This window comes from Myodes glareolus, chromosome 6 (genome assembly GCF_982192425.1).
Source record: "Myodes glareolus chromosome 6, mMyoGla1.1, whole genome shotgun sequence".
Taxonomy (NCBI): Eukaryota; Metazoa; Chordata; class Mammalia; order Rodentia; family Cricetidae; genus Myodes; species Myodes glareolus.
The window spans coordinates 99,817,923-99,845,488 of record NC_142031.1 but is presented as its reverse complement, the minus strand read 5'-3'; the positions used below and the strand labels follow the sequence as shown (position 1 = coordinate 99,845,488).

The 27,566-nt window shown below is 44.5% G+C and overlaps 2 protein-coding genes across 4 annotated transcripts; both read left to right on the top strand.

The window, feature by feature from the left end:
- The first annotated feature begins 973 nt into the window (after nucleotides 1–973).
- Ccdc121 (coiled-coil domain containing 121) lies at nucleotides 974–6,982 on the top strand. The gene is made up of 2 exons (XM_087907393.1): nucleotides 974–2,793; nucleotides 4,114–6,982. Exons 1-2 carry the CDS (start codon nucleotides 2,513–2,515, stop codon nucleotides 5,090–5,092), a joined length of 1,260 nt encoding a protein of 419 aa, XP_087763519.1. The 5' UTR covers nucleotides 974–2,512; the 3' UTR covers nucleotides 5,093–6,982.
- Nucleotides 6,983–9,807: 2,825 nt separating this feature from the next.
- LOC148121909 (GPN-loop GTPase 1) lies at nucleotides 9,808–26,745 on the top strand. 3 transcript variants are annotated; one of them, XM_087907389.1, is made up of 14 exons: nucleotides 9,808–9,937; nucleotides 10,590–10,683; nucleotides 12,315–12,354; nucleotides 13,243–13,309; nucleotides 14,021–14,058; nucleotides 15,791–15,869; nucleotides 16,071–16,165; nucleotides 17,960–18,005; nucleotides 18,426–18,572; nucleotides 18,768–18,850; nucleotides 19,843–19,882; nucleotides 21,798–21,888; nucleotides 24,812–24,919; nucleotides 26,106–26,745. In XM_087907389.1, exons 1-14 carry the CDS (start codon nucleotides 9,827–9,829, stop codon nucleotides 26,186–26,188), a joined length of 1,122 nt encoding a protein of 373 aa, XP_087763515.1. In that variant the 5' UTR covers nucleotides 9,808–9,826; the 3' UTR covers nucleotides 26,189–26,745. The 3 variants fall into 3 exon arrangements, with proteins under 3 accessions (XP_087763515.1, XP_087763517.1, XP_087763516.1); XM_087907391.1 differs by lacking the exon at nucleotides 26,106–26,745 and having other exon boundaries at nucleotides 24,798–24,919; XM_087907390.1 differs by lacking the exons at nucleotides 19,843–19,882; nucleotides 21,798–21,888; nucleotides 24,812–24,919; nucleotides 26,106–26,745 and adding an exon at nucleotides 19,592–19,829.
- Nucleotides 26,746–27,566: the final 821 nt, after the last annotated feature.

Genomic DNA, 27,566 nt, shown 5'->3' with positions numbered 1-27,566 from the left:
CAGGAACTGAAGCAAGAGGAGAACCGCATTTAGTTTGTTCATCATGGTTTGCTCAGTTTGATTTTTGATGTAATCCAGGCACCACCCACAGTGGGTTGGACCTTCCCACATCAGTCATCAGTTAAGAAAAAAACCCAGCTGGGCAGTGGTGGCGCCGGCCTTTAATCCCAGGCAGAGGCAGGCAGATCTCTAAATTCAAAGCCAGCCTGGTCTACAAGAGCTAGTTACAGGACAGGCTCCAAAGCTGCATGGAAACCCTGTCTCAAAAAAACAAAACAAAAAGAAAGAAAGAAAGAAAGAAAGAAAGAAAGAAAGAAAGAAAGAAAGAAAGAAAGAAAGAAAGGAAAGAAAACCAAAGACCTGCCTTTGGCCAGTCTGATGGAGATACTTTCTCAATTGAGGTTTCTTCTTCCCAGATGACCCAAGCATGTGTTAAGTTGACAAAAACCTAACCAACACAAATAGTATATGCTGCGGAAACTTCTTCAGCCAATAGCCTTTAAGATATCGGTCCACTTTGGGCATGGTCTCATGTACTATAAATGCAGATGAAAAGTGTGCATGGACCTCTTGACTTACCAGAAAGGTTCCGGTCCTTCTCCTTTGGCAGCTATCTGGTGTCTCCTTGACTCTGCCTACTTTCTCTCGCCATTCTGATGTCCTGCCTGGCTTTACTCTGCTAAGCCATTTGTGAAACAACTTTATTCATTAACCAATAAAAGCAACACATATACCTAAGGACATCCCACATCATTCATATATATATATATATATATATGAATATATATATAAACTAAGTCTCCATCAGACATACTTGCAGAACACGGAAAATAAAAAGAAGTCATTACCAAAAAAAAAAAAAAAACATTTCTATACAACTCAGGATTTTTTCTATTAACAGCAAGTGACATTTCTAGTTCTATTAATAGAGACACATGGATGGATGGATGGATGGATGGATGGATGGATGGATGGGTGAATGGTGGCACATGCCTTTAATTTCAGCACTCAGGAGGCAGAGGTAGGCGGATCTCTTTAGTTTGAGGCCAGCCTGGCCTACAGAGCAAGTTCCAGGACAGCCAGGAGATTACAATGTGTGCCATCACACCAAGCTTTAATTGGTGCTAGAGATTGAACTCAGGGCTCTTTGCACACCAGGTAAGTACTCTGACCATCTCAGCCCCTACCATTCATTTAATTGTTAAAATTGTGTGTGTGTGTGTGTGTGTGTGTGTGTGTGTACTTGTTCCCATGCCCTCTTCTGGTCTCCACAGGAAAGCATGCTTATTGACAAGCAGGCCCACACATACACACATAAATAAAAACAAACCTTTAGGAAGTGAATGAGAAGGAGAGTGGAAAACTGAGGACAAGTGAAGCAATAAAGAGATAAAGGGATGTAGGTTTATGGTAGAGTTATTATCTAGATGGGTAAGATCCTGGAATCAATCCTGATAGCTTTCATCCATTTACTGACCATGCCTATAGCTGGCACTCATTCCTTCTCCCTAAATATCCACATGCTACCCCTCTGCTCAACAAACTCTTGGCTTAAAAACTTGCTTGATTAGCCACTAAACAGCACCTCCCTGACACTTGGCACCTCCTTACCTGCTTTCTTCTAGCCCTGTAGACCAGGCCACCCTCAAACTGACTCAGGTCTGACCTTCCTCCTTGATGCAGGAGAATTGTCTGTATTCTGTCAATCATGTTTAAATAAACGCTGATTGGCTAGGCAGGAAGTATAGGTGGGACAACCAGACAGGAAGTAAGGGTGGGACAATGAGAATAGGAGAATGCTGGGAAGAAGGAAGCCCATTCCTCCCTAGTCCTGCCCAGATAACCAAAGAAGCAGGATGTGATCTGCCCTGCTGAAAAAGGTACCGAGCCATGTGGCTAACATAGATAAGAATAATGGGTTGATATAAGTTATTAGAGTTAGCAAGAAGCCTGAGCTAATGGGCCAATCAGTTTATCATTAATATAGACCTCTGTGTGATTTTTGTTGGGACCTTGCCGACTGTGGGAGCAGGACAGGACAGAAACCATAACAAAGCAGGCCCTCATGTTACACCTCCTGCCACAGGCAATCTCACCAGGCCCCTTCTCTCCTCAAGGTAGTCATTTCTAGAAAAGTGGTTCTTCTGAGTTCCGGCCATTCCCATTACCAAGGGACACACAGTGGCCTGATGCCCCATGAGGTCTCAGGCTCAGCAGAAGCCTCAGTCTTGCCCCTCACCATAGAGACAACAAATCACTAGAGAAACTTCTGTGACATTCCATGAGACCATTGTGCAGGGAACATTTGATGCCAATCTGAAGAATAGGGTACAGTGGTGGGCCTATACGGCTTCTGTGGGTTTTTCCCTGCCGGGGCTAGCTGGTGATAGTGCCTGAGAGATGGGAGGGCTGGATAATTGAGAAGGTATATGGGGCACTTCAACGAGGGTTGGTAGTGGTAGGATAGGGCCTGGGAGGGGCAAGGCCCTACTCCTCAAGAGTGAGAGAGGAGATGGACTTCAAAGAGCAGGGCAACCAAATTTCAAAGGTCAGAAGCTCCAGAAGATCTGGGAACAAATCCAGTCAATCTGCTAGGACTAATTTGGTAGTCAAGACAAAGAAATTATGTGATATCAACTCTAACTCTGCAAAGTTCCATCACGTTGACCACAAAGTAAAGACACCACTTGGAAATTGTGCTCCCCTAAGGTACACATCTGGTACTAGTTTTTCGACAGAGACTGTCAGTGACCTCCAAACTCACCCCAGTCAACACCCGAGTTCCGGAACCAAGTAGGTACTGAGGAGGGAGATTAATGGGAGTGAAATATCTCCTAAATTTGGTAATGGAGATGGAAGAGCAAGAACCTGAGAGATGTCCCAGTGGCTCAGGTGCCCACCACATGGCAAGAGGACCTCAATTCAAATCACCAATACCCACTTAGAAAGCCGAGCAAGGCAACACATTCCTGTATCCCCTAAGGTTGGGATGGGGGCATGGAAATAGGCAGATCCCAGATGTTTATTGGCCAGCCAGTGAGTCTAGCTTGTACATCAGGCTTGGTGAGAAACCCTGCCTTAGGGTTTCTGTTGCTATGATAAAACACCATAACCGAAGCAACACTAGGAAGAGGAGGGAGGAGGGGAGGGAAGGGAAGGGAAAAAAAGAAAGGGAAGGAAAGGATTTTTTTTTAAATTAACGTTTTTATTTCTGCCAAAAAACATAAAGATATGTTTGTTGAGCCAGAACAAATTGAACTTTGCACATTCAATTTAAGACTTGAAAGGATTTGAAAGAATTTATTGCTGACATTTATCTATCACAGTTCATCATCAAAAGAATTCAGGGCAGTAACACAATGCAGGAACCCGGGGCCAGGAACTGAAGCAGACATTGTGGTGTACACTGTTTATTGACTTGCTTGGCCTGCTTTTTTAGTCAATTCAAGACCACCTGCCTAGGGGTGTCTTCTTAACTCCATGAGTTGGGGCCACCTACATTAGTAATTAATTTTTAAAATGTCCTATAGATTTCTACAGACCATCTGGTGGAGTCATTTCTCAGTGTGGTTCCTCCTCCCAGATCGCTCTTACATGTGTCAAATTGATAGAAGTCTAACCAACACTAACCTTGTCTGGAGCATGATGGGAATTAAAAAGTTTTTTTTTTTTTGGTAAGAACACAATACAGTATAGTTGTGGTGCACACCTTTAATCCCAGCATTTGGGAGGCAGATGCAGGAGGATCTCTGGGAGTTCAAGGCCAGCCTGGTCTACAAAGAGTTCCAGGACAGCCTGGGCTGTTAGAGAAACCCTGTCTCGGAGAAAGAAAAGAACACAATAATACAGTGGTCTGGGTTAGGTTTTGGTTATTGTTTTCTCAGTTGTGCCTAAGAACTGATAAAGGAGGGGCTGGAGAGATGGCTCAGAGGTTAAGAGCACTGACAGCTCTTCCAGAGGCCCCGAGTTCAATTCCCAGCAACTACATGGTGGCTCACAACCACCTATAATGAGATCTGGTGCCCTTTTCTGGCCTACAGGCAGGATAATAAATAAATAAATAAATCTTAAAAAAAAACTGATAAAGGAATGTTTCCTTTGTTCTTCCTCCAGGCTTGCCCAGAGCCCCAAAGACTCTCCCCAACCGTCAGTTTATCTTACTATCCTAAATGAATTTTTCAAGCCAGAGAGGCTAACAAAATTGGAGAACCAAGTTAAAAGAAGGACAGTGGAGGCACTGGAGAAGCTGAGCAGGAATATAGAAGAGGCTCGGCTCCAGCAGGAGCAGCTGCTGCAAGACAGCAGGCTGCTGCAGCAGGAGACGCTCTATCTAGAGATGGAGAACAACTACTTCTTGAGATTCCTAAAAAAACGAAACGATCAGTGTAAAAAGAGGCACGAGGACCTGTGGAATCAGTATTTTCAGGAATGCGGGGAGATGAAGCGAAGGAAGCAGGAACTGGCAGCCAGCTTTGCCCAACAAAATGCAGACCTTCAGGTGCAGCTCTTGCAGGGAAGAAACACCCAGTCCCAGTTGAGGCAGCAGGCTCAGTCGTTGACGCATATTAACGAAGTAAAGGAGAGCCAGGAGAAGAAGATGCAGGCCTTGCAGAAGGAGCTGGAGAACATGAAAGTGGAGACATCGATAAAAGACCGTCAGGCACACCTGCAGTTCCTGCAGAGAAAGACGCTCCTAGACAGACAGCTGCAGGAGCTAAAATGGCTGCAGATGGGGAAGGGTGGCACCACGGAGGTTAAGGATAAGGCCAAGGCCTTGGAGTCCACAGCCAAGAAGGTGAATTCCGAGTTTTGCTTTAGTGTCCAGAGAGAGTATCAGAAGTTACAGGAGAAACTAGCGAAGCAGGTCCAGGAATATCACAAGCTGGAGTCTATAAAGAGGCAGTTAGAGTCCTGGAAAGAGCTGCTGAAGGAGGAGCAGTGGGTCCAGGAAGCCTCAGTTAGGGGCAGACAACAACTGAAGGCACAGAGAGAGAGAAGTCATAACTGTGGCCCTGGCCCCAAACAATACAGTGGCCCCGAGGTCACACTCAACCATCCTTTATGGACCAAATCAAGAATAAATCCAAAGTAATTTATTTATTAGCCGGAGAAGTAAGAATTGGAAACAGCGAGGTTCTGACACCGTCTTGGCCTACTGGGAGGCTGTTAAATTGACAGAGACACTGCACATGGCCCGGCTTGGAAAATCACTTTGAGATTTTTTATTTTTTATTTTTTGTGATTCTCACATGTTCCCATGGAGGGCCGCTGGATGACATGGGATTTTTCATAAAGTAGGGTTCACAGTGTGATAAATCACTCCTTGTAGCCTCAGTCTGTTGTAAGGCCAAAACTCCACCCACCTTAGCGAGCATTCTCATTTATGGGAGAAAATGGAACGGGCTGATGTTAGAGAGAGTGAGTGAGGTGACACGGAGCTAGACCTGAATATTAAAGCCTATTGAGCAAACCGGGAAAGGAAACATCCCAGGAAGAGACAAGGACTGAATGCAAAGGCCCTAAATTCAGAGTGAGGAGAGTCATTTTAAAAAACAAACTGTGCACATAACAAAAGCATCACCAACAAGATGGCCCGGATGTAAGGATGTATGCAGCCGGGCTGAGTATGATCCCCAAAACCCAGGGTAGAGAAAACAACAGACTCCTTCTAGCAGGTCCTTTCACCTCCCCCTGGGCACCATGGTGCACATGCCCTCACATCCACACATGCACACACACGCGCACAAACACACACACGCCCTCGTGCACACACATGCCCTCATGCACACACATGCCCACACGCACATGTGCACATGCCCTCATGCACACACACACACATGTGCACACACGCACACATGCCCTCATGCACGCACACATGCCCCCCCACACTCATGTGCACACACTAAATGTGAAATCCTATTTTAAAGAAGTATTGCTGATGAGTGATTGAAGAATTTGGGTTGAGGAGGGGAAGGCGAAGCTGGTAAGGTTCAGAGTCAAGAGTCAAGGAGACAAGAGAAAATGATGCTGTTGGCTTCTACACACAGTGTTGGCTGAACACACAGTGGAACCGTTTGCCCCGAAACTGAAGAGATTGGGGGTGAGAGAGAGCAAAGAGCAGGTTGCAGTGAGGAAAATATCCAAAGTGTTGCTTTTAAGAAAGAGGTAGGAGAGATAAATTATTCTTTATTTCTTGTTAGAGACAGGTTTTCTCTGTAGCTTTCAGACCTGTCCTGAAACTCACTCTGTAAACCAGGCTGGCCTCGAACTCACAGAGATCCACCTGCCTCTGTCTCCCGAGTGCTGGGATTAAAGGTGTGCACCACCACCATACGGTATCTTTTGTTTTTTTGAGACAGGATCTCACTTGGTATTCAGGGCTGCCTTGGAATTTTATTGTGTAGCCACTGAGCTCACAGCAAAGTCACAAGTGCCAGCCTTTTGGGTGCTACAGGCATGGGCAAGAGCCAGCGCACCCAGCGTCTTGAAAGTTGTTTTCTGAAGTACAAAGAGCTTCCACTCCTTATCCTTGTACAGAAATAAGATGTGAGCTGTGTGCTGGGTGACACCAGCTGCTTGAGAGGCTGAGGCAGGAGGGTTCCAAGTTCAAGGTCACTTTGGGGACCAATGTAAGAGAGGGCAGCTGTAAGTCAGTGGTAGCGTGTGTAGTAAGGGGAAAGCCCCTAGATATAGTCCTTAGTACTGAAAATAAACATGAAAATTCAGTTGAAATCCCCCTGAATCCTAGCCTATGTTTGGTGTTACTTAGTCCTGTCCACAAATATAAATATAAACATATATAGTATGTTTGTATATATACACACACATGAACACACATACATTATATACAAATATATATATACACACACACACATATATAAGTGGTACATTTGATGTGTCTATAACTTGCTTTTCCCAGACAGCACTATTTTTGAAGTTTATTCATAATTAGACGGCCTTATTAAATTTATAGCTGATATAACCCAGTGTGTAAATACATTACTATTTATTCTTCCTTCTAGACAGAAAAAGTTGTATACTAGAGCTATTTATTTGTTTGTTTATTAATCTATTTATTTTGAGACAGGGTTTCTCTGAATAACAGCCCTGGTCATCCAGGAACTCACTCTGTAGACCAGGATGGCCTCCAACTCACAGAGAACTTCCTATCTCTGCCTCTTTAATCTGCTGGGATTAAAAGTGTGCGCCACACTGCTCAGCTTAGAGATGGTAAGTGCCCCATTAATGGTTTCTGATAGGGTTCCTGGTTATTAATTAGGTGGCTCTCCTTCACAAGATCACACATCTTCCATCTTTGTGCACTCTTCTCCTCTAGGGCCCTATAAAGCCATCTGATCTAGCCAAGAAAGGGGAAGATAACAGTGTATAGTTACAAGGCTAGAAGCAGCCTGCCACTCTTACTAACGTTCTACTAGAAAGACCGCTGCTGGCTGCCCATATGCTACCTGGAGAAAGACACAAACGGGGAACAGGGTGCACACAACGTTTGCCTGCAGTTCTGGAAGGTCAGGGAGGGTTTTGGAGGACAGGTGTCTTCTCTGATGAATGTTCCTAGCATCAGTGCATTGTAACTTCTGTTATTTGTGTGTAGTGTTCTTGGTACACCTGGAAAAGAGACATGTTTCTCTGCATGCACCCAAACAACCCAGGCTTGTGGTATATGTTCAACTTCAGCAATTATTTACAAATAATTTTCAAAACGACTCTTGTTCAACCCGATTATGCTAGGAGAGAGACCAAATCCACCACTGCCCAAGTAAAGCAAACTGTATTGTAGAGACGCACCCAGGATTTGCCAGCTGGCTGTCTCACCCTAAGCAGAGATTGTTTTTCAGAGAGCAGTCTTTTATGGGCTTTTTGAGATTCCTTTTATGGGAAAGGTTAATGTCAATAGAAAACAGCTATAAGCATGTTTACATGGGTGGAGTAATTGGCTGTTAGAAAAAAATACAATGACCTGGGTGATGGTGGCACATGCCTATAATCCCAGCACTTGGGAGGCAAGCCAAGCGGATCTCTGTGAGTTTGAAGCCAGCCTGGTCTACAAGTACTAGTTCCAGGACAGGTTCCAAAGCTACAGAGAAACCCTGTGTCAAAAAAAAAAAAAAAAAAAAAAAAAAAAAAAAAAAAAAAAAAAAAAAAAAAGAAAGAAAGAAAGAAAAGAAAAGAAATACAATGAAAGGTAATATATATATAAATAATTTGAAGGCGAGTCATACATTATGGGATAGGTGGTCACTAGTATAGAACAAAGTATCTTGAGAACATATTTTGTAAGATAAAGGTCAGTCATACATCATGGGGTCATAAGTTCAGTGCAGGTTGAAAAACATGTTTTGCGGGTAGGAGAGATGACTCAGATGACTCAGAGGGTAAGAGCACTGGATGGTTCTAGAGGTTCTAGAGGTTCTGAGTTCAATTCTCAATAACCATGTGGTGGCTCACAACCATCTATAGTGAGATCTGGTGCCCTCTTCTGGTATGCAAGCAGACATGCAGGCAGAACACTGTATATATAATAATCTTTTAAAAAAAGAAAAACATGTTTTGCAGGGTACAATAGGTTTAGGAAACAAACTTATTCTTGTAAGGTATGGGGACTGTTGTGTGATGTTTTACTCCTTTGGCTTTTTTGGGGGTCCACTACCCAGATCTGCCTCCTGGTTGGTTGTGTCCCATTGAAATTGTAGAACAGTGTGGTCAAGATAATCTATTTTGTGTCCCCAGATCCCTTTAGTTGGGAAGGAAAAGAGAAAGGGGTGTTGCAAGGACAGGAGACTGGATATGTTTCAGGTACCATGTCTCCCTAACCTCAAACTACCCACCATGCCCAGCAGGTCTGGGTAGCTAATCTGCTGTGGACACAATTTGCATTTGGGACTTACTTTCACCTCTTGGGTACTCACTACCCTTTGAAGCTGCTTTGGCACGGGTACAAGGACTTTTGCTCCCTCCCATTCTGCTAAGTCAGCTTTTCCCTTGTTCTTAGAGCAAGACCACTGTTCTTGAGTTAGGCCATTTTATCAGCCTGTACTAGGTGGCTGGCTGGGCTGAGCTAAGTGACTGAAGGGAAGGCCACTATCTTCCTGGGAAAACATTCTGTTGAAAATTTCTTCTGGTCCCTTTGAGAATAAGGGGTGAAGATGCTCCATTACTACTCGCCTCTACTCAAATCCCTCACTATCAATTACTCAGCTACACTCGGGTCACAAATACCCCTCTCTTTTTTCATCCCTTTCGCATTCAGTGAAGACTCTGCCTGAACTGTTCCTTCCATGGTTATTTCAAGGACAGTATTCATCCTTTCAAATGTTATCCCAGTTTTTACCTAATATTTTCTAGAACATAATGACCGTTTAAAATTTTTTTTTTCTTCTTAGTCAATAAGATAGAAGACTAACCTCACAATCTTGACAGGTTTGTGACCCTATGACCCTAGGCTTGGGATCTCACCTCGTTGCGCCTCTGGAGACACAAACTTTGCCCCTCCCGGGTCCTACCCGTCAACTCTCCCTGCTCCCTACACTCCCCCTCATTTGTCCAAAGCCTCTACTTGGCAGCTACAGCAACTAAACAACCCCAGAGAGTCTGATGCCTAGACGCCATTCTCAGCCCGCAGAGCGCGGCCCAGCAGGTATGGGGATTCCAGCCAATCGTAGCCCTAAACGCAGCGAGGCCGGATCATCTGACCAATCGCAGTTCTAAATACAGAGAGGGCGTATTATGCGGCCAATCGCAGCCCGGAGTGCCGCGAATCTCCGGCTTGTAGGCGTCTCCGTGGAGCAGTGGGCGGGGCTCAGAAAAGATGGCGGCGCCCGCAGATCCGGCTGAGCCCCAAGGCTCCGGGGCACCCCAACTCCCCGTGTGTCTCTTGGTGTTGGGGATGGCGGGATCCGGGAAAACTACTTTTGTACAGGTGACGTGCACTGCGCGGAAGCGGTAGTATCGCTCGGCAGGTTGCCCGTGGCCAGGGAGGAAGAGAGGAAGTTGTCTGGGAGTTGGAGGGTCTGGGCGCGTGGTTTTCTGGGGTCTTGCCTGTGACTCCCGAAGCCTCGAACCCTAGCCTGGGTCCATTAAGGCAACCTTCTGTAACTTTAGGGCATGCTTGGTGCCACTGAAATTGTCTGGCTGTGAAGTAGCAGCTTTTCTGAAGGCACGAGGTTAAAGAGTAGGGGGATATAATGCCAATACACTGGTTTTGCATGAGGAGTTGGGTGTTCTTTCGACTGACCACGTTCTAAGTTCTGACTATCCAGTGAAAATGAAATCGACAGGGATCTTGCTTTCACGGAGTTAATGTTTAGTAAAGAAGATAGGAAAAAAGACCTTTACAGGGACATTCAAAGTTAGTGGAGAGGTGATGGAGGGCAGAGGAGGCCTGCTAGGTCTGTAGTCGAGCTAGATGGCTTTTAAATTGGGAGTTCAGTGTAATCGGTGGAGGGGAGAATGAAATTGCTACAGATTTTATAGGCTTGGCAGTAAAGTAATGGGACTTCTTTGGTCCTTGTCCTAGCGTTTATCACCACCCTCCAACCCTCTCCCGTTTATTTTTGTTTTTGTTTTTGCAGAGGCTCACAGGACACCTCCACAACAAAGGCTCCCCGCCTTACATCATCAACCTGGACCCAGCTGTGCATGAAGTCCCCTTTCCCGCCAATATTGGTGAGTGCCTTCAGTTTTCATTTTTTCTGAACTAACTCACTATCTTCTTTTTCTTTTTTTTCCTTTGGACTTGCCTGAGATACACAACAGGCTTCTCCTTGTTGAGATTTAGCTCTCTTTATTGTAACAATTCCTAAGTTTGTATCATTTCCATTCACTCCGTTTCTCTTTTTTCCTTAGTATATGAAACTCTTGTAATTCATTTGTGAAGAAGTGACATTAAGTCTATTAGAAAATAACACATAAATCATTTAGTTTCTTTTGTCAGAGTGTAGTAATAGTTTATAGGTTCTGATATAATTCACTCTGATCAGTAGGAAGGACCTTTCCATTCCCAAAGTTGTGTGGTGTGTGTGTGTGGGAGTGTTAAAAATAGGCATTGTGTCTTGAAAAACCAGTGTGTGTGTGTGTGTTTGTGTGTCTGTGTGTGTGTGTGTGTTGCTCTGAGCAGGGTTTCTGACTGACTATCAGAAAGATTATGTATGGGTGTTATCCAAGGGAGTCTGAGGCAGAATATTGAGAGGTCAGGGTCAGTGAGACCTTCATAGCCAAACTCTGCTTGTTTTTTTTGTTTTTTAAAGAGAGAAAAGGTGGGGGTGAGTGGTAGATTCATGTGATCCAGGGACAGGGTTCTTGGTGGGCTCAGGCTTCCTGATCCCTGGCCATAACTGTCACTTGTTAATCTTATTAAACTTCTTATACCCCAAATATGCAATTTAAGGAGAGTGGGGAGATCTTGTTTTAAGAATCATAAGTCATTTTCGGGAGATTTTACAAAAACTTTCCTATTGAAGCTTGAGGATAAAATTGTAATATTGGTCATCTTCAGACTGGTGGGTAGGTTTCTTCTCATTCATTGATTTTTGTTTTATGTGTGTGGATGTTTTACCTGCATCTGTGCACCATGGTATGTGCCTGGTTCCTTCAGAGTCCAGGGGAGGGTGCTAGAACCCCTGGAACGGGACTTGGAGATATTTGTGAGCTGGGAACTGAATTTGGGTCCCGTGCAAGAGCCTGAAGTGCTCTTAATCACTGAACCAGCTCTCCAGCCCCTGGTGGGTAGGTTGCCTTTATTACCAGGCCGTAGTTTTTGGTTTGAGGCTTTTTGTTTGTTTTGTTTTTGCCCCGTGCATGTGCCCACTTCCATTGAAATTCTCTAAAATGTTTAATCTTGTTTCAGACAATAGCTATCATAATTAAGAACTTCTAGCCTAACTCTTTTGTTTGTTTGAGGCAGGGTCTCTCTATGTAGTCCTGCTGTCCTGAAACTCACTTTGTAAACCAAGCTGGTTTCAGACTCACAGAGATCTGCTTGACTCTGCCTCACGAGTGCTGGGATTAAAAGTGTGCACCATCACACCCAGGAGCCTAACATTCTTCACAGGATACTCAGTGGTTCTCTTAGTCAGGAAGGAAGCCACTGTAAGTGGAGAAAGGTATAAGAAAATGCCGGTTAAGAAGCCTAAGTCAGTTATGGTGAGACTCTCTGCAACCTCAGCTCCCAGGAAGCTGAGGCAGGAGAATCGCTCAGAGTTTGAGGACAGCTTGGGCTACATGGAAAGTTAAAAGCCAGTCTGGACAACTGAGACCATGCCTCAGAAAATAAACCATTCTCTCTCTTTTCCCCTCAGATATTCGTGACACAGTGAAGTATAAAGAAGTCATGAAGCAGTATCATTTTCCTCATCTGCCAGGGACTGACTGGTTCCTGCAGAATTGCTCCCCACTTTGAGGGAGTGGTTTTCCTGTCAAACTGTGAAATACACAAGTAGAGCACTCAGCTTCCTTTAAATCATCATATTAGAAAGATGTCATATAAATAAGATGAATGTAGGAGAGATTAGAGATTCCCAGCAATACTTCCCTGCCATTTGATTTCAGTTTCTTAGCATGCTCAGACCACAGGGATTGTAATTAGAGATCAGTAAATGAGTGACCACTTGGTAGCTGACGGGGTCCAGTGAAATGATGTTACCTTGGATGAGATAGTCATTGATAACTATGTATTTGACCTGGAAACTCAAGAAAAATACGATGAGTTGAATTAATTCCTATGGATTGATTTCTGCATGACATGTGGCTCACTGTAAGTAACTTTAGGTAGCTTAGTTAGTGAGGCTCAGTAAAGAGTGTTACATGTAGCTCTGACTGGCTCGAAATCCACAGAGATCTGCCTCAGCCTCCTGAATGCTGGGATTGAAGGCGTTGAGCTACCATGTCTGGCTCCGTAGATGATTTTAATAACCGATGCCAGCAGTCTGTCACTGTTTGACACGTGTGTCCTCACTAAATTTTGGCCCTTCTGTTGTCTTTATCTTGTATGACCATCTCTAAAATGATAGAGGAACAAGGAGGACCTTGCTAGTAAATGATTCTTGTAACACTAAGGTCATATGGTTGTCAAAGACTGGGTTGGCAGTACCCATTAATTGAACACTAATACTGTTATATACTGAACATAATATCAAGATTGAACATAATGCTTTTGGATGAATGACAATCTAGGTATGAACTATATAATCTCACTTGTGCAGTTTAAATCCTTAACTGAATACTCAGGTATGGACTCGGGCCAAATGGTGGCATAGTGACCTCACTCAATCTCTTTGCTACCAGATTTGATCAGGTAAGGCTTCCTTTACGTTTATAGGCATGGCACTGTAAAACCTGACTCTTGTGTGCTCTCGTCTGATCACAGGATAAGCAGGGCCGCTAAAGTGGAGACATAGTGAAAATAAGCAGGCATTTTGGTAGACAACAGCCTATAAGTGTGGTAACTTCTCATTTAATATTTGTGAGAACAAAACAAATGCCAAGAGACTTGGGTTCTTTCTCTGGCCTGCTATCAGCTTATGGTGGTACTGAGGGTACGGGGCGCTGCGGTTAGCTACAGCAAGGGATGGTGAAATAATACACTTTTTTCTTGCAATGAGTATTTGCCATCCTCTGCTTTGTCTGTCACTCCCATGAGAGTGGCTTATAATCATTGCATTTTACTCTGATTCTGCTACTTGAGACATTAACATTTGGCAACAGCCAGCAGCGTGGTTTGTACCAGAATTCCCAGCTCAGGAGGCTGAACGGCCTGGAGTCCACAGTGTGCCTGGATAACACAGTTTGACCTGACTCTTTAAAACACACAGTTGTGGCCAGTGTGCCAGGGACCCTGACTTCTCAGTGACAGAGCTGCCACTTTGGCTCTGCCTCCTTGAGTCCCTTGCTTGGTGTCCTTGGGTTGTGCTTTGTGATGCTGATTTAACATGGGCCACCCTGGAGGGTGACCTCTGGTGTTGTGTTGGAATCAGATCCTGTTACAATTGACTTCTTTTTCTTCTAGGTGATGAAATTTATCGAGAAGGCCCAGAACACATTCAAGTAGGTGGTCTCAATGCCTACTCATTTCCTGCCTGTCATTGACACATTTCTAGACTTTGAGAGGATCTGGAGAGCTTTGACCTCTAAAACTCTTAACTGAGACAAGTTGTTAGAAATGCAAACAAAGGGGACAAGAAAATTGTTGAGATGACATTTAATACAGAGGATTACTCCCAGTTACGGTGACACCCCCCCCCCCAAAACACTTCTCTTCGTTTTACATGACTTTTGGAGAAACACTTAATTCTTTCTCCTTTCTCAGATTAAGGGAAGAAGACATTTGCTCATCATTTGAGGGAACACAGTCTACCATGATGGGGAAGGCATCATTTCTCATTAACTATTATTAAATTTTGATATGTTTACCTTTTCTAAGGGAGAAAGATAATTTACTGTTTTATTAAAAAAAAAAAAAAGGAGACACGCTCATTATAAAGAATTCACTAGGGCAGCTGGGGTTACACAGAGAAATCCTGTCTCAAAGAAAAAGAATCTCCATGGGTCAGGGAGATGGCTCAGCAGGCAAAGACACTTGCCACCAAACCAGAGTCCGATTCTTGGGACCCAGGTAGGGAAGCAGAGAACTATGAGTTGACCTCTGGCCCCCATATGCTTGCTGTAGCTCTATACTTTCACATGTAAACTAAGTAAATTTAATAGAAAAATTATTTTAAAAGAATACATAATATTTAAAACATGAAACTGTCATTCTCAGTCCTAGTACCAATTACTGTTGTTCAGGGATTGACATTTCACCTATTCTATGCATAAAGTCTTACAAAGATGAGATTGTAATTGAGGTCGATCTTTGTTTTCATTAGAAAAAATAGAAAGGGCTGGAGAGATGACTCAGCTGTTAAAGGCTAGGCTCACTGTCAGAAATATAAGAAAAAATAATAAGACAGGTTTTTTTGTTGTTGTTGTTTTGGTTTGGTTTTTTTGAGACAGGGTTTTTTTGTGTAGCCCTGGCTGTCCTGGAACTTGCTATGTAAGCTGGCATTGAACTCAGAGATCCACCTGCTGCCTCCTGAGTGCTGGGATTAAAGGCGTGCACCATCACCAAAACAGGTTTTTGGAGATCACATTCTGTGAAGTTTTCTTTTTTAAAATATATTTTATTATATTTACATACTGGTGCATGGATCATGATTGCTTAATTTCACACAGCCCTGCCGCCACCATTAGCAGTCACTCCTTAATTTCCCTTTCTGTTTCCCTGGTGCCTGTCCTGTGTTTATTTGCTGACTTTGTTACTGCTTTATTTCTGTGTGGCTTGGACCCAGGATGTTGAACACCTTAAGCCCATGTACAGCCTTTTTTCTACACTGACTTATACCCCATCCCCAAGTTTGCCTGTTTCTAAAAGTATATTTATTAAGGTAGATCTTACACGCCCTCCATTCCTCATCCTTGTCCTTAAGAAACAGGATGGTTCCCCAGAGAGTGTCATTCTGGTTTTCCTCATGTCCCCTTGGTAGTGCAGTGTTCCTGTAATCATTACAGTTTCCTCCGATTCTTTACAGCAGCTTGGCTGTGCTGTCTCTTCTCAGTAGCATGAATCTTGGACCTGGAGGGAGCTTTGAGAATATGTAACTTTCGGGCACGATAGGACTGTTTGGCAATGTGCAGAGGTTATTGCTATCTTGGATCTGCAGACATTGAGCTTTCTCTGTGATGGGAAATCTTCAGAATTGCCCGAGTATAACACCCTTTAATGGTCTCCTTGACCCAGGTATGTCTTGATTGACACACCCGGACAGATTGAAGTATTCACCTGGTCAGCTTCTGGGACAATCATCACTGAGGCCCTGGTGAGTGTTCTGGGTCTTGTTCATGAGAGCATCTGGAGAGTTAGCTCAGCCTCTGTTTGCTGCCTGGGGCTGAGTGTGAGATGGAGAGGCGAGGCTCTGCACACCTGGTCAACACTCGTTCTCTCTTGGCAAGAAGGGAGGAAGAGCATGGGAGCAGGTAATGAGCCCTCTGATTAAGACTTTACTTATTCTGTGTTCTAGGCGTCCTCATTTCCCACAGTGGTCATCTACGTCATGGACACATCACGAAGTACCAACCCAGTGACCTTCATGTCCAATATGCTGTATGCATGCAGGTAACCGATGCTTGGTAGACATGGTCTTTTGTCAGCTGTGAGGCCTCTTCCTCTTTCTACTTTTTAGTTTTTAAAGACATGACTTATTTACATGTGTGTGGGCTTGTACGAGAGTGTGTCTAACACATGTGTGCAGGAGCCTGTGGAGGCTAGAAGAGGTGATCAGATCTTTTCAAACTGTAATTACAGGCAGTTGTGAGTCACCATGTCGGTGATGGGAACTGAACCTGGGTCTTCTGTAAAAATAGTAAATGCTCTTAATTGCTGAGCCATCTCTCCGGCTTTATTTTCTCTGACTTTATTCCCCTCTTGGTTTTGAGTCCTGGTTATATACCCCTGGGTTTGTGATAATTTGTATTTACTACTCAGTTGATTGTCCTCAGTTAGGAGAAGGCCCTAAAGAGAGGCATGTACTATTGACTTTTCTCTCAGTATCTTCCTTCCTCGCCTGTCAGAGGAGAGCCAAGTCTGGATAGAACAGAGAGAGTTTTCTGGTGTCAGTGGTGCTTAGGTTTTGTATAATTAATGTAAAAATGTAACATGAGGAGACATTACTAATAAAAAGTTTGTTGAAGCCAGGTGTGATAATGCATTCCAAGTCAGGATGTGAAGGAGGACAAATTCAACGCCAGCACAGACTAAGGAGTAAGACCCTGCCATAGCATTAAGAACAGTATTAACAACTTTTAGTTATAATCCAAATGTTACCCCATTTAGTTTATTCCAAATGTTACATTGGGAGAAAAAAGATGCTTCCTGGTTCACTGTGAATTCAGACTGATGTTGAAGGAGAGTTACGGAAACTGATGCTTGGGAATGGACAGGAGCCATCACCAGTGTGATAGGTCGGAACAAACATCATATTGGATGCAAGAAGTCCTGATCCACATGGAAAGATAGCGTTGTTCCACAGTTATATTAATGAGTAAAACACAGCTGCTTGATTATCCTGACTGCAGTAATTTACAGTGTATTCATGGATCAGAATGTCAGAGGACTGGGAATGTAGCTCAGCAGGAGAGGGTGTACCTCTCACGTTTGAGGCCTGGGTCAATCATCAGGACTGCAGACACTAAATCAGTAAAGGGAGCGGAGAGATCAACTTTAAAAATAATTCATCATGCATACCTTCAATATATATAATTTTATCATGTGCATCTACCTCAGTAAATGTGGGAAATTTTCAATCTGTAGGACAATATTTTTGGAGGCTGAGGAAGGAGAGTTGCTATAAAGTCAAGGCCAGCCTGGACCACATACTAGTTCTAGGCTAGTGTAGGCCGCAGGATAAGACCCTGTCTTAAAAACAAAGCAAAAATTGTATATGTTTACATGGCATCTATATAGATTAAAGGATACACACACACACATACACACACACACACACGTGTAAAAGTGCCTACCAGAGTAACCGTCCTATTTTGGGTAATTAATAAATGCTCATTTCCTCCACTTGAATAACAAATTAGAGAATTGTAAAATATTAAAAAGGATCAATATTAACACATGGTATGGGGTTGATGTTGGTGGTCATTTTCCTTTGGCAGAGGAGACTACATACCACCTACAATTCAGACTGAAGGTTTCTCTGTTGTCTTTACTTAGTCCGTAGAGCTTGAATACCTTTAGGTTTTTTTTAGAAACAAACTCTCTCACTATTTGCCCAGATTGGCCTTGAACTCATGAACTTCCAGCCTCTCCCTTCTGACTGCTGGAATTACAACCATGTGACATTATGCCTGGCCTTAAATACTTTTAATAATGCTGGCTCCATGTTTGATTTTTTTTTTCCAGCATCTTATATAAAACCAAGCTGCCTTTCATTGTGGTCATGAACAAAGTGAGTACTTCCTGTGGGATTTCAGCATGTCTTTAACACAGAGTCTGGGTAGGTGTGAGAAGTGACTTCAGTGTTGTCAGCACATTGAGATTTTACTGCGGAGAGTCAGGCACATCAGGGAAGTAGATGCCGCCAGACGGAGTGTGTATTCAGTGCTGCATCTCCCCCAGTGACTGCAGGGCAGACAGAGTGTGTCAGCCGTCCCTCAGCATCAGGGGTTCTGTGTCAGTAGAGGAACAGTCTTCTGGAAATACTAATCAGAGCCAAGGCAGATTGCTTTATGGTTTGTTGCAGTGGAGCTGGGAACGGGCGCCAGAGAAAGAACATCTGTGGGTGATGAGTTCTTTGCTGTCAACCACTTACTTAGATGACTTTTGCCATGGTTTAGCAGTGCTGATGACTGCCTTCTCTCTGGCACAGACTGACATCATTGACCACAGCTTTGCAGTGGAGTGGATGCAGGATTTTGAGACTTTCCAAGATGCCTTGAACCAAGAGACTACCTACGTCAGTAACCTGACTCGTTCCATGAGCCTGGTGTTAGATGAGTTTTATAGCTCGCTCAGGGTAAATATTATCTCCTATCCTCGTGACAGTAGCTGCAGATAATGTCTTACCGAAGCCTTCACTGGCTTCGAACCAGCTTTACATTCTGTAAAGTATGTAATTTTGTTCTTGGTAGTGCTGTGTTGTTCATGGGTTGGGGGCAGCTCATTAGCAGAGCCCTTGTCTAGCACGCAAATTCATGCTACTTCTTGGCAGGTGGTGGGTGTCTCTGCTGTGGTGGGCACCGGCTTTGATGAGCTCTGTGTTCAAGTTACCAGTGCTGCAGAAGAGTACGAAAGGTGAGGAAGGAGGGGCTCTTGATGTGTTCCCCATTACCCCCCATTCTCATACGGTAGTCATTTGGCCAGGAGAAGCATTTCCATCTTCTGTGTAAAGTATTTTTACTTGCATATGTATATTAGACCTGACCACACTCAGAAGTAACCAGGGTCTGTTCCCGTCTTTAAAAAGATAGAAATATAAAGTGTTCACTGGTCTTAGTGGTTGCCAGGCAAGGGTCATCAAGCCTGTTCTGAAAAGAGCCACTTGGTAGTTACTACAAGCTTCGAGGGCAACTTCTCAGGTCTGTTATTGTAGGACAAAAGACTTGTACAAAGTTCAGAAACAAGAGGTGATAGTTCTGTCCCTGTCAGACATCAGCTGTAGAAGCTGTGGTGTGGATTTGGCACCGAGGGGACGTATATGCGAAGTTCTAGCACAGTGATTTCCCCATCATAGAGACAGTTCATGAATGTCTGTTACAGCTGTTGTCACTGCTGGAACAAGCTGTGAGACACCTCTCTATTCTTCACGATCCTACAACCAGAGCTGTTGGTGTAAAGTGGGACCCATTCACCTAAAGGAGAGCACCTGTGACACTGGGACCACGACTCATAGCCTGCCTGTTAGCATACTGCTTTGGCTTCATAGTTTGATCCTAAGAAAGACATTGTGGTTGCCAGGCAACATTATTTTCCCACTAATGAGCCGTCAAGGGTTTTGTGTGTGTCTTGTTGACCTAAGGCCCATCGCTTCCTCAGACATTGGCCTTCCCGAGCAGCAGCCGTCTTCTCAGCTGTTTCCTCACACCAGCACGAGCCCTTGCCCCTCAGCTGTGGTGTCTTCATTGGAAGTCTCTACAACAGCCATCAGGAGTTGTTGAATTCCACAGGGGTAGACTGGTGATGTCAGGTCTTGTTGCTGGAGGTTTTTAAGCAGACAGAAGTGATAGGTTGGGGTGGGCAGTGTGGGTCTCTCAGGAGAGGGACTGAGAAGGCATTTCTTTCTCCAGGGAATATCGGCCTGAATACGAGCGCCTGAAGAAATCACTGGTAAGAGGGGCGTGTGGTAGAGCTGTCAGAGTCCGTCTGACCCATGGCACAGGCCTGCAGTCCCAGCCGGTCACCAGAGACAGGTTGGGGACTCTTGAGCGGAGGAGTTGGGGACCAGCTGGTATGCTGGCTTGTGCTCTAATCAGCACTCAGGTAGCAGGGATGAGAAGGAAAGGTTTATCAAGACAGGGTTTATCGGTATAGCTCTGGCTGTACTGGAACTCACTCTGTAGATCAGGCTGGCCTCGAACTCAGAGATCTGCCTGCCTCTGCCTCCCAAGTGCTGGGACTAAAGACTTGTGCCACCACTGCCTGACTTGTTATTTTAATTTTTTTCTGACTTTTTTGAGATATAATTAACTGCTGGAACTTGTGTGTTTCTCTTATTTTTTATTTATTTATTTTAAAAGATTTACTTACTGATTATGTGTACAATGTTCCCCTGCCTGTACACCTCCATGCTGGGAGAAGGCGCCAGATCTCCTTACAGATTGTTGTGAGCCACCATGTGGTTGCTGGGAATTGAACTCAGGAAAAGCATCCAGTGTTCTTAACCTCTGAGCCATCTCTCTAGCCCTATGTGTTTCTTTTAAATTCTTGCATTTTTTTTTTGTTTGTTTGTTTCTTTGTTTTTGGTGGTGCTCTACTCTCTGAACTATGTGCCCAGCCCTGTTTGGTTTTGAGTTGAGGTCTCACTGTACCCCAGGCAGGCCTGAAACTTTGGGGCTCTAGGGATCTCTTCCCTCAGTCACCTGAACAGGTAGGACTGCAGGCTTGAGACACCATATCCCACCTCAAGCACTTGTTCATTTAAATTCGTAAACTGGTGTTTATGTTGTCTGTATGCAGAAGGACCTCCAAACAGTTTTTCTTCTCTTTGAATATTTATCCTTTTTGTTTTGTTTTGTTTTGTTTACCACCTCATCCTTCTGAGTGCTGGAATTACAGGCATGAGCTACCACACAGGCTTTGTATCTGAAGTTTTAAAATATCAGAATTTTGTTGAAATACCTTTACCAAGGACTTTTTATGCCCCACCTCATCCAGTCTCTGAGGTCAACTGAAAGGCTTGTTGTAGGATTTTGAAGAATAGAGAGATATCTCAAGCTCTGTTCCAGATGCTAAGTTGAGGCTCTCCCTTTGGCAGAGCCTGCATTGGGTCCTTTATCATAGGGCCTTCTTGCCAAGCGCCACTTGAGGGTTCTCTGGTCATGGTCCTGGGTATATGCTCTGAATTATTTCATTCAGCATATGACTGGAAATCTGCTGTCTCTTGGGCCCACATGACTGTCTCCATATCTGTTACCCTTTACCAGCTTCTAGTACTTTTATAATTCCTAATCTCCTAAAAGGGTGGCACTTGGGGACTGGGGACCTAGCTCAGTTGGTTGAATATTTGTTTAGCTTAAGAACACTTAGCTTGTTCTTTAGTACTAACTAAGCATGGTGGTGGACCCTGTTAAGTTCAGGGTCATCATGGATCCATGGCTACATAGTGAGCTGGGCTGACCTATACTGCATGAAACCCTACCTCTTATACTACATGAAACCTTACCTAAAAAAAAAAAAAAAAGCTGGCATCTTAATTTATACATCTTTATTATCTTGCTTTATTTTATTTCTTTGTGCCAGAGATTGAAACCAGGGCTTCACATCTGCTGAGCACTCAGCTTCTCAGTCATAAGCCCTGTCCTAGAGAGCTCCTTAAAAAGTATTACAATTTTTCAAATTTATTTGTGTTGGGAAGTACATGTGGAGGTCAGAGGGCAGCTTGCAGACCTCAGTTCTCTCCTGTCATGTGGGGTCCACAGATGGGATTGTTCAACACAGCTGCAAGCAAGCACTGGCACCTCTGAGCCATCTCATCAGTCTGGGATCTCCTAATTTAACATGAGGACATTTCCCCCGTCTGTAGGCGAGTGCCCAGAGTGATCAGCAGAAGGAGCAGCTGGAGCGTCTTCGGAAGGATATGGGCTCCGTAGCCCTGGACACAGGGGCTGGCAAAGGTATTGGAGGGCTCTTGGTGTTAGGAGAGAACAGAGGGTGGATCCACACAGCAGCGATGTCTGTGTAAACGGGAAAGAGAAAGGACAGGCGATGGGGAGACATACATACACGCTTCTGCATGAGTGATCCGGGACAGAAGTACCTGATGATGGTGCACACTTTACACTGCACTGAGTTTCCCCTGAAAGTCTTGTACTTGTATAGTGTGTTATAACTAAATTTTGGATATTATTAAAGCTCATGCAAACATGATATTCTTTTAATCCTCTGTGTATACTTCCTAAAAGTAAAGATATTATTTTCAAAAACTTCAGTACAGTCAGCCAGGCGTGGTGGCTTTAATCCCAGCACTCTGCAGGCAGAGGCAGGCGGATCTCTGTGAGTTCAGAGTCAGCCTGGTCTATGCAGTGAGTTCCAGGACAGCCAGGGTTACACAGAGAAACCCTGTCTCCATAAACCAAACGAAACAAAGCAAAGAACATCTCAGTACAGTGAGGAAAAATGAGAAGATTAGTATGGACACACTGTTGTCTAATACTTGGTCTTACTTAGGTGTAGCCAGTTCCCTTCGGAGAGGACTGTGCCCGTCAGGTTTGGGATCGAGAGCCCTTATCCACTGAGCAGTCTAGCTGGCTCTGAACTCCTGTTTATTACACTGATTTCTTTACCTACATGCCTGTACCTGTTAGAACTACAAAATGCTTCAGTGTCTGCGCAGACTGGTCTCCCTTGTACTCTTTCCCTTCCCTGGCTCTTCTTACATGCACTTCCTCATCAGCTTCTCTGGCTTCCCAGAAAGTTCGGCATTTGTGTTGAGGTTCGCTTGTGCTTCTTAAATAGTTCAGGAAGAACCGACATGACTGGGTTACCTCTTCCTCCTCGAGCAGGAAGAATTTTTGTATTTGGCCGTTCTTGTGTCTTTCTGGAATGTTATCCTGAGTATATTTTGCATATTTCTTGTTGCATTATGCAGTGGATTTTATTTTCTTTATTAAGAGTTACTGTTTTAAACTGCTTGGTCTTCCAACGGGCGTGGGTTTGTGTTGTGTTCTGTATTTCACTCTTTTATCCTGCTACCTTAGTCTTTGTCCTTCCCGCCTTTCTTTGCTTCCTTTCCTCCCGTTTGCCGGTTTCCTTCCTTCTTCCTGTTATTTTGTCATTGGCCCTCAGAGGGAATGTCCAGGATGCACACCCCTGAGGCTGCAGCAATGGCTCGGCAGTTAAGTGCAGCTCTTGCAGAGAACTGGGGCGTAATTCCCAGCACCCACATGATGCTCATGACCACCTACCTACTCCAGTTCCAGGTGATCCAACACTCTTTTTTGACCTCCATGGGCACCAGGCTTACATGTGGTTCATAAACATACATGTAGGGAAAACACTCATACACATAAAAGTAGTAAGTCTAAAATATATATGTCCCACCTCCTTGAGAGGCAAGATGATGGACTGCCCACAAAAAGCAGAGTGGAAATTTGTTGTGGGACCCAGAAACCAAATAGATGGACTTTATTTTTTAATATATAAATTCTGCTTGGTGTATTTATTGTGTCAAAAAAAAATTATATACTTGAGTTTTTTTTCTCCGTATAGCAACAGTTTTTTCTTGGGGTACCTTATTAAGAGAAAAAAGCTTCTATTTGTGACCTTTGTTCCCTTGTGTTCATCAGAGCACAGCACAGGGAGAACCTGGCTGCACAGCCAGCGACACAAATGCTTCCGTGCCACCAGACACCCTCCCCATCTGTGTGTGAGTGCACACCAAGGTCCTCCAGAGTCACAGGTGTTCATTCTCCTGCTGCAGCATCCAGATGGGAAGGAGAGTTTCCATGGATGATTTGGGGAACATCCCTCAGATATCTGCATAATTCTTAGTTGGGTGTGGAAGGAGGCATTCACTGTTAGCGTCTTCAGTCATCATTGCTGTGTAGATCATAGGCCCGAGATTTTCGTTTTTCTCCCCCTGAGCCATGGTCTCACTGTACAGTTCTGGCTGTCCTGGAACTTTGTTCAGTAGATAGGGCTGCCCTAGAACTCACAGAGATCTGCCTGCCTCTGCTTCCCAAGTGCTGGGATTAAAGATATTCACCACCACTCCTGGTTGGCCACTGAGATCTGTTTCCCTCCCTGTTACTGCCTTTAGCCTGTCTTACAACCCTCCCCAGCTGAACTCCTCAGTCTCACAGTCACTTGAACGTTGGTCAGTGGTCACACCCTCCTGTAGGTTTAGGTCCCACTTAGTTTCGGAATCAGACTTACTTCTCATTCTTAGGGCTTAGTCCTTACTCAGTGAGTATGGAATTTTGCCTCTAGTGGTATTTTGGTTTTGTTTTTCAAGACAGAGTTTCTTTGTAGCTTTGGAGCCTGTCCTGGAACTAGCTCTTGTAGATCAGGCTGGGCTCAAACTCAGAGAGATCTGCCTGCCCTGCCTCCCGAGTGCCGGGATTAAAGGTGTGCACCACCACTGCCCGGCTAGTAGTATATTTGATTTCCCTTTTTTACCCCCCCCCCCCTTCCATTGCTTGAAAGTTGCCACAGCTGCTCTATTCCATATTATTTCAACCTTTTTCTCCAGTTCCCCCTGACCTGCATCCTCCCTAGAAGCGTCTGCATTATTTGAACTATTGCCAGTTTGCAGCCTTATGTTCCTTTATCTCTCATTGGAAAAACCAGCTTCTTCCAGTCTGTAAGCTCGTGAGGCAGAGTGCTGGGGTTTCAGGGATACAATTCTTAGGTTTACCTCGGTGGAACCAATCGTAGAAGTTGTAGAGATGACAAGTGAAGTTTCTGATACATTTAGAAAACTCAGCTCCTTCTTTTCCATTCGTCAAGAGTACTTTCATGCTGCCAGTGAATCGTGAAAAGTGCTCTTAACAAACAGAAACCAAGGCATGTCTGTACTGGTCAGTGTTTTAACCCTAGACAGCCTGTCTCCTGCACTGGACCCTTCTGACTTGATCCTGACGCGAGGAACCTTGGATGAAGAGGACGAGGAAGCCGAGAGTGACACTGATGACATTGACCACAGAGGTGAGAGGTGGTGGGCGGAGACTTGAAGATCCTGAGCCTGTGGTCAGTGGCAGGAATAGGAGGTGGCAAAGCTTCTGGTGCCAGCGAAGTTTCCTATGTGGAGGGTTCTGGTCTCGCTGCATGTTTTCATTTCATCCCTTTGCTGTGACAGAATAGCCTGACAGAAGGCAATTTAGAGAAGGAAGGGTTTATTTCAAAATTCCACGTTCTGTCACTATGGAGAAGTCAAGGCAGGGACTTCAAACGCTGGTTCTGTCACATCCACAGTCAGGAGCAGAGAGCAGTACCTGTGTACAGCTCCACCTGAGTATATGCGATCAGCTTGATTTCCACTGATACAGCTCAGCACTGCCGTCTAGGAACGGGCTACACACAGTGGGCAACCCCAGTACCATGCCTTTTATGTCTTGTAACTGCTGACTCAACCTGCAGGTGCCACTGTTCTGGCTGTTACTGCTGTTTTGGTTAATTGATGATAAGGGTGTACCCCAGGACCTCTTGCTTGCTAAAAGCATGTGCTACTGAGCTACATCCTGAGTCATTAATGTTGGGTTTTTTTTTAAAGATATATTTATTTTTACTTTATGTATGTGAGAGTCTTGTCTGCATGTCTGTGTATGCACTCTGTGAATGCCTGGTCCCCCACAGAGGTCAGAAATCCCCTGGAGGTTCGTGGCTGCTGGGTACAAAACTGGGGCCTACGCAAGAGCAACAAATGCTCTTAGCCACTGAATCCCCTCTCCAGCCCTGACTGTTCTGTTTGTTTTGAGTATTTAACAGTCAAGTGTGGTGGTTCCCTACTTTATTCCTAGCTCTTGGGTGGCTGAAGCAGTAGGTAAATCTACAATGGATATTTTTTTGTCTCTTGCCTACCTGAGTAGAGCTCATTGTTATTATTTATGAAAGGGATGTTTTCTTTACTTAGATGCCGCATGTTTGGAGGGTGTGAGTCCTTAATGCCATAAAATAGTTTTAGCCAGGTGTTATGGCACATGCCTATAACCTCAATGGTAGAAACCGAGGCAGGAGGACTATGGGTTCCAGGCCAGCTTGGGATCTATAGTGAGTCCCTGTCTTGAAAACGTGAAAATAATTTTAAAATGGGGTTTCTGTTGGGTGGGTAACAGGCTTGCTGATTGGCTTGTCATCCCGAGGGTTTTCAAAGAATCACCCTTCCCTCGTACAGTTACAGAGGAAAGCCGCGAAGAGCCAGCCTTTCAGAACTTCATGCAAGAATCAATGGCACAACACTGGAAGAGAAACAAATAGACCATCCCACTTGTTGCTGGAAGTCGAACGTACTGGGTCTCCACACAGAGAAGCCCTTCCTGTGAGTCAGGGCTGCAGTCAAGAGCAGGATAGTAGCTTCTTTGAGGGTTCCAGATTGAGATGAAGTCGGTGAAGGTGGAGCTGGCAGGTGGGTGCCCGTCCTTGGTCAGCTTCTCCTGGTATTTATGCAAGGAAGTGTCTTTTCACTGCTCTGGAAGCTGACAATCGTTCAGCCTGAGACTTCAAGCTGCATTGTTTGAACTCAAGTCTTGCTGCTGATTGGACAAGGAGAACTTCCATCTTGGAGACAACTTTGGACCTTGGCTAGGCTGGATCCGTGGCCTCAGCTCTTTAGCACTGTGCTCTTGACTCTGCATCTAAGTTGCTGTTCTTTAAGCAGAGTGGGAGGGGAGAATGAGCTTGAGCCGAGGGACAGCGCGTTGCCCTCGGCAGCCCTCGGCAGCCAGTGCTGAAGTGAGGTGTGCTTGCACAAGACGTGTAACACGTTATAAAGAATCCTGTTTGAATGGTGACTTGGATAAAGTTTTCAACTTTAACTCTGTGTCATGATTTCGAATTAGAAATTGTGTGATCACTAATAGATTCAGCACTATTAGTTACAACCGAGCTTTAACCTGGTCGGCTGTAAGCTGTAGTTTAATTTCTCAGCTGCATTCACCTAACCAGGTCCCCAAACCTGTCCTGTTTATATTGTCCTTAGAACAATATAAAGTATTGCTTGTGACTGCAGGGTTTGGCTAGGTATCCACCCAATAATCCATAACTAGAAGGGCTTACCTTGGTTCTCAGAGTGTAGTCTGTGGAACAAAAGGAAGGTCAGCAGCCAGGAGAGTCTTAGCGACACCTCTCCAATGAGCTTCACCAGAGTGGGGAGCTCAACAGGCCGCTCAGGAAGTCCTGCAGGTGGCATGGTGTGCTCTGCCTTCACAGCATTGCCCCAGCTCAGCCTGAGTTCCAGTCGTCACAACTTGCCTTTCAGACTCGGTGCCTGTTCTCTAGTATTATTTTAAAACAACATAGAATTTTATCTTACCATTTATTATTCAATATTCCATACCTCTAAAAATATGAGCTTTTTCTTTCTTTTTTCAAAGCTTAAATCTTCTCTGCCCAACATCATGACATTGTGGTGCACGTGTTTAATCCCAGCACTCGGGAGGCAGAGGCAGGTGGATCTCTGAGTTCAAGACCTGTCAGAACTGCATAGTGAGACCCTTTCTTAAAACAGGAAGAGAAAAAGGATCCACCCTTACGTGTATCTCAAACCACCTCTGCCACCTGAGTGCTGCCTCTATCGAGTGGGGCCACCATACTTGCCTGACCTATGTAAGGGGAAAACGTTTGCAAAGCAAAGCTC

What these genes read in the sequence shown, in the direction of transcription:
- Ccdc121 (XM_087907393.1), top strand. Translation starts at nt 2,513, where the DNA reads ATGGACTTCAAAGAGCAGGGCAACCAAATTTCAAAGGTCAGAAGCTCC. An exon ending in CACCCGAGTTCCGGAACCAA is followed by an intron (nt 2,794 to 4,113) that starts GTAGGTACTGAG and finishes TTCTTCCTCCAG; the next exon opens with GCTTGCCCAGAGCCCCAAAG.
- LOC148121909 (XM_087907389.1), top strand. Translation starts at nt 9,827, where the DNA reads ATGGCGGCGCCCGCAGATCCGGCTGAGCCCCAAGGCTCCGGGGCACCC. An exon ending in CAATCATCACTGAGGCCCTG is followed by an intron (nt 15,870 to 16,070) that starts GTGAGTGTTCTG and finishes TCTGTGTTCTAG; the next exon opens with GCGTCCTCATTTCCCACAGT. An exon ending in GCTGCAGAAGAGTACGAAAG is followed by an intron (nt 18,851 to 19,842) that starts GTGAGGAAGGAG and finishes TTCTTTCTCCAG; the next exon opens with GGAATATCGGCCTGAATACG.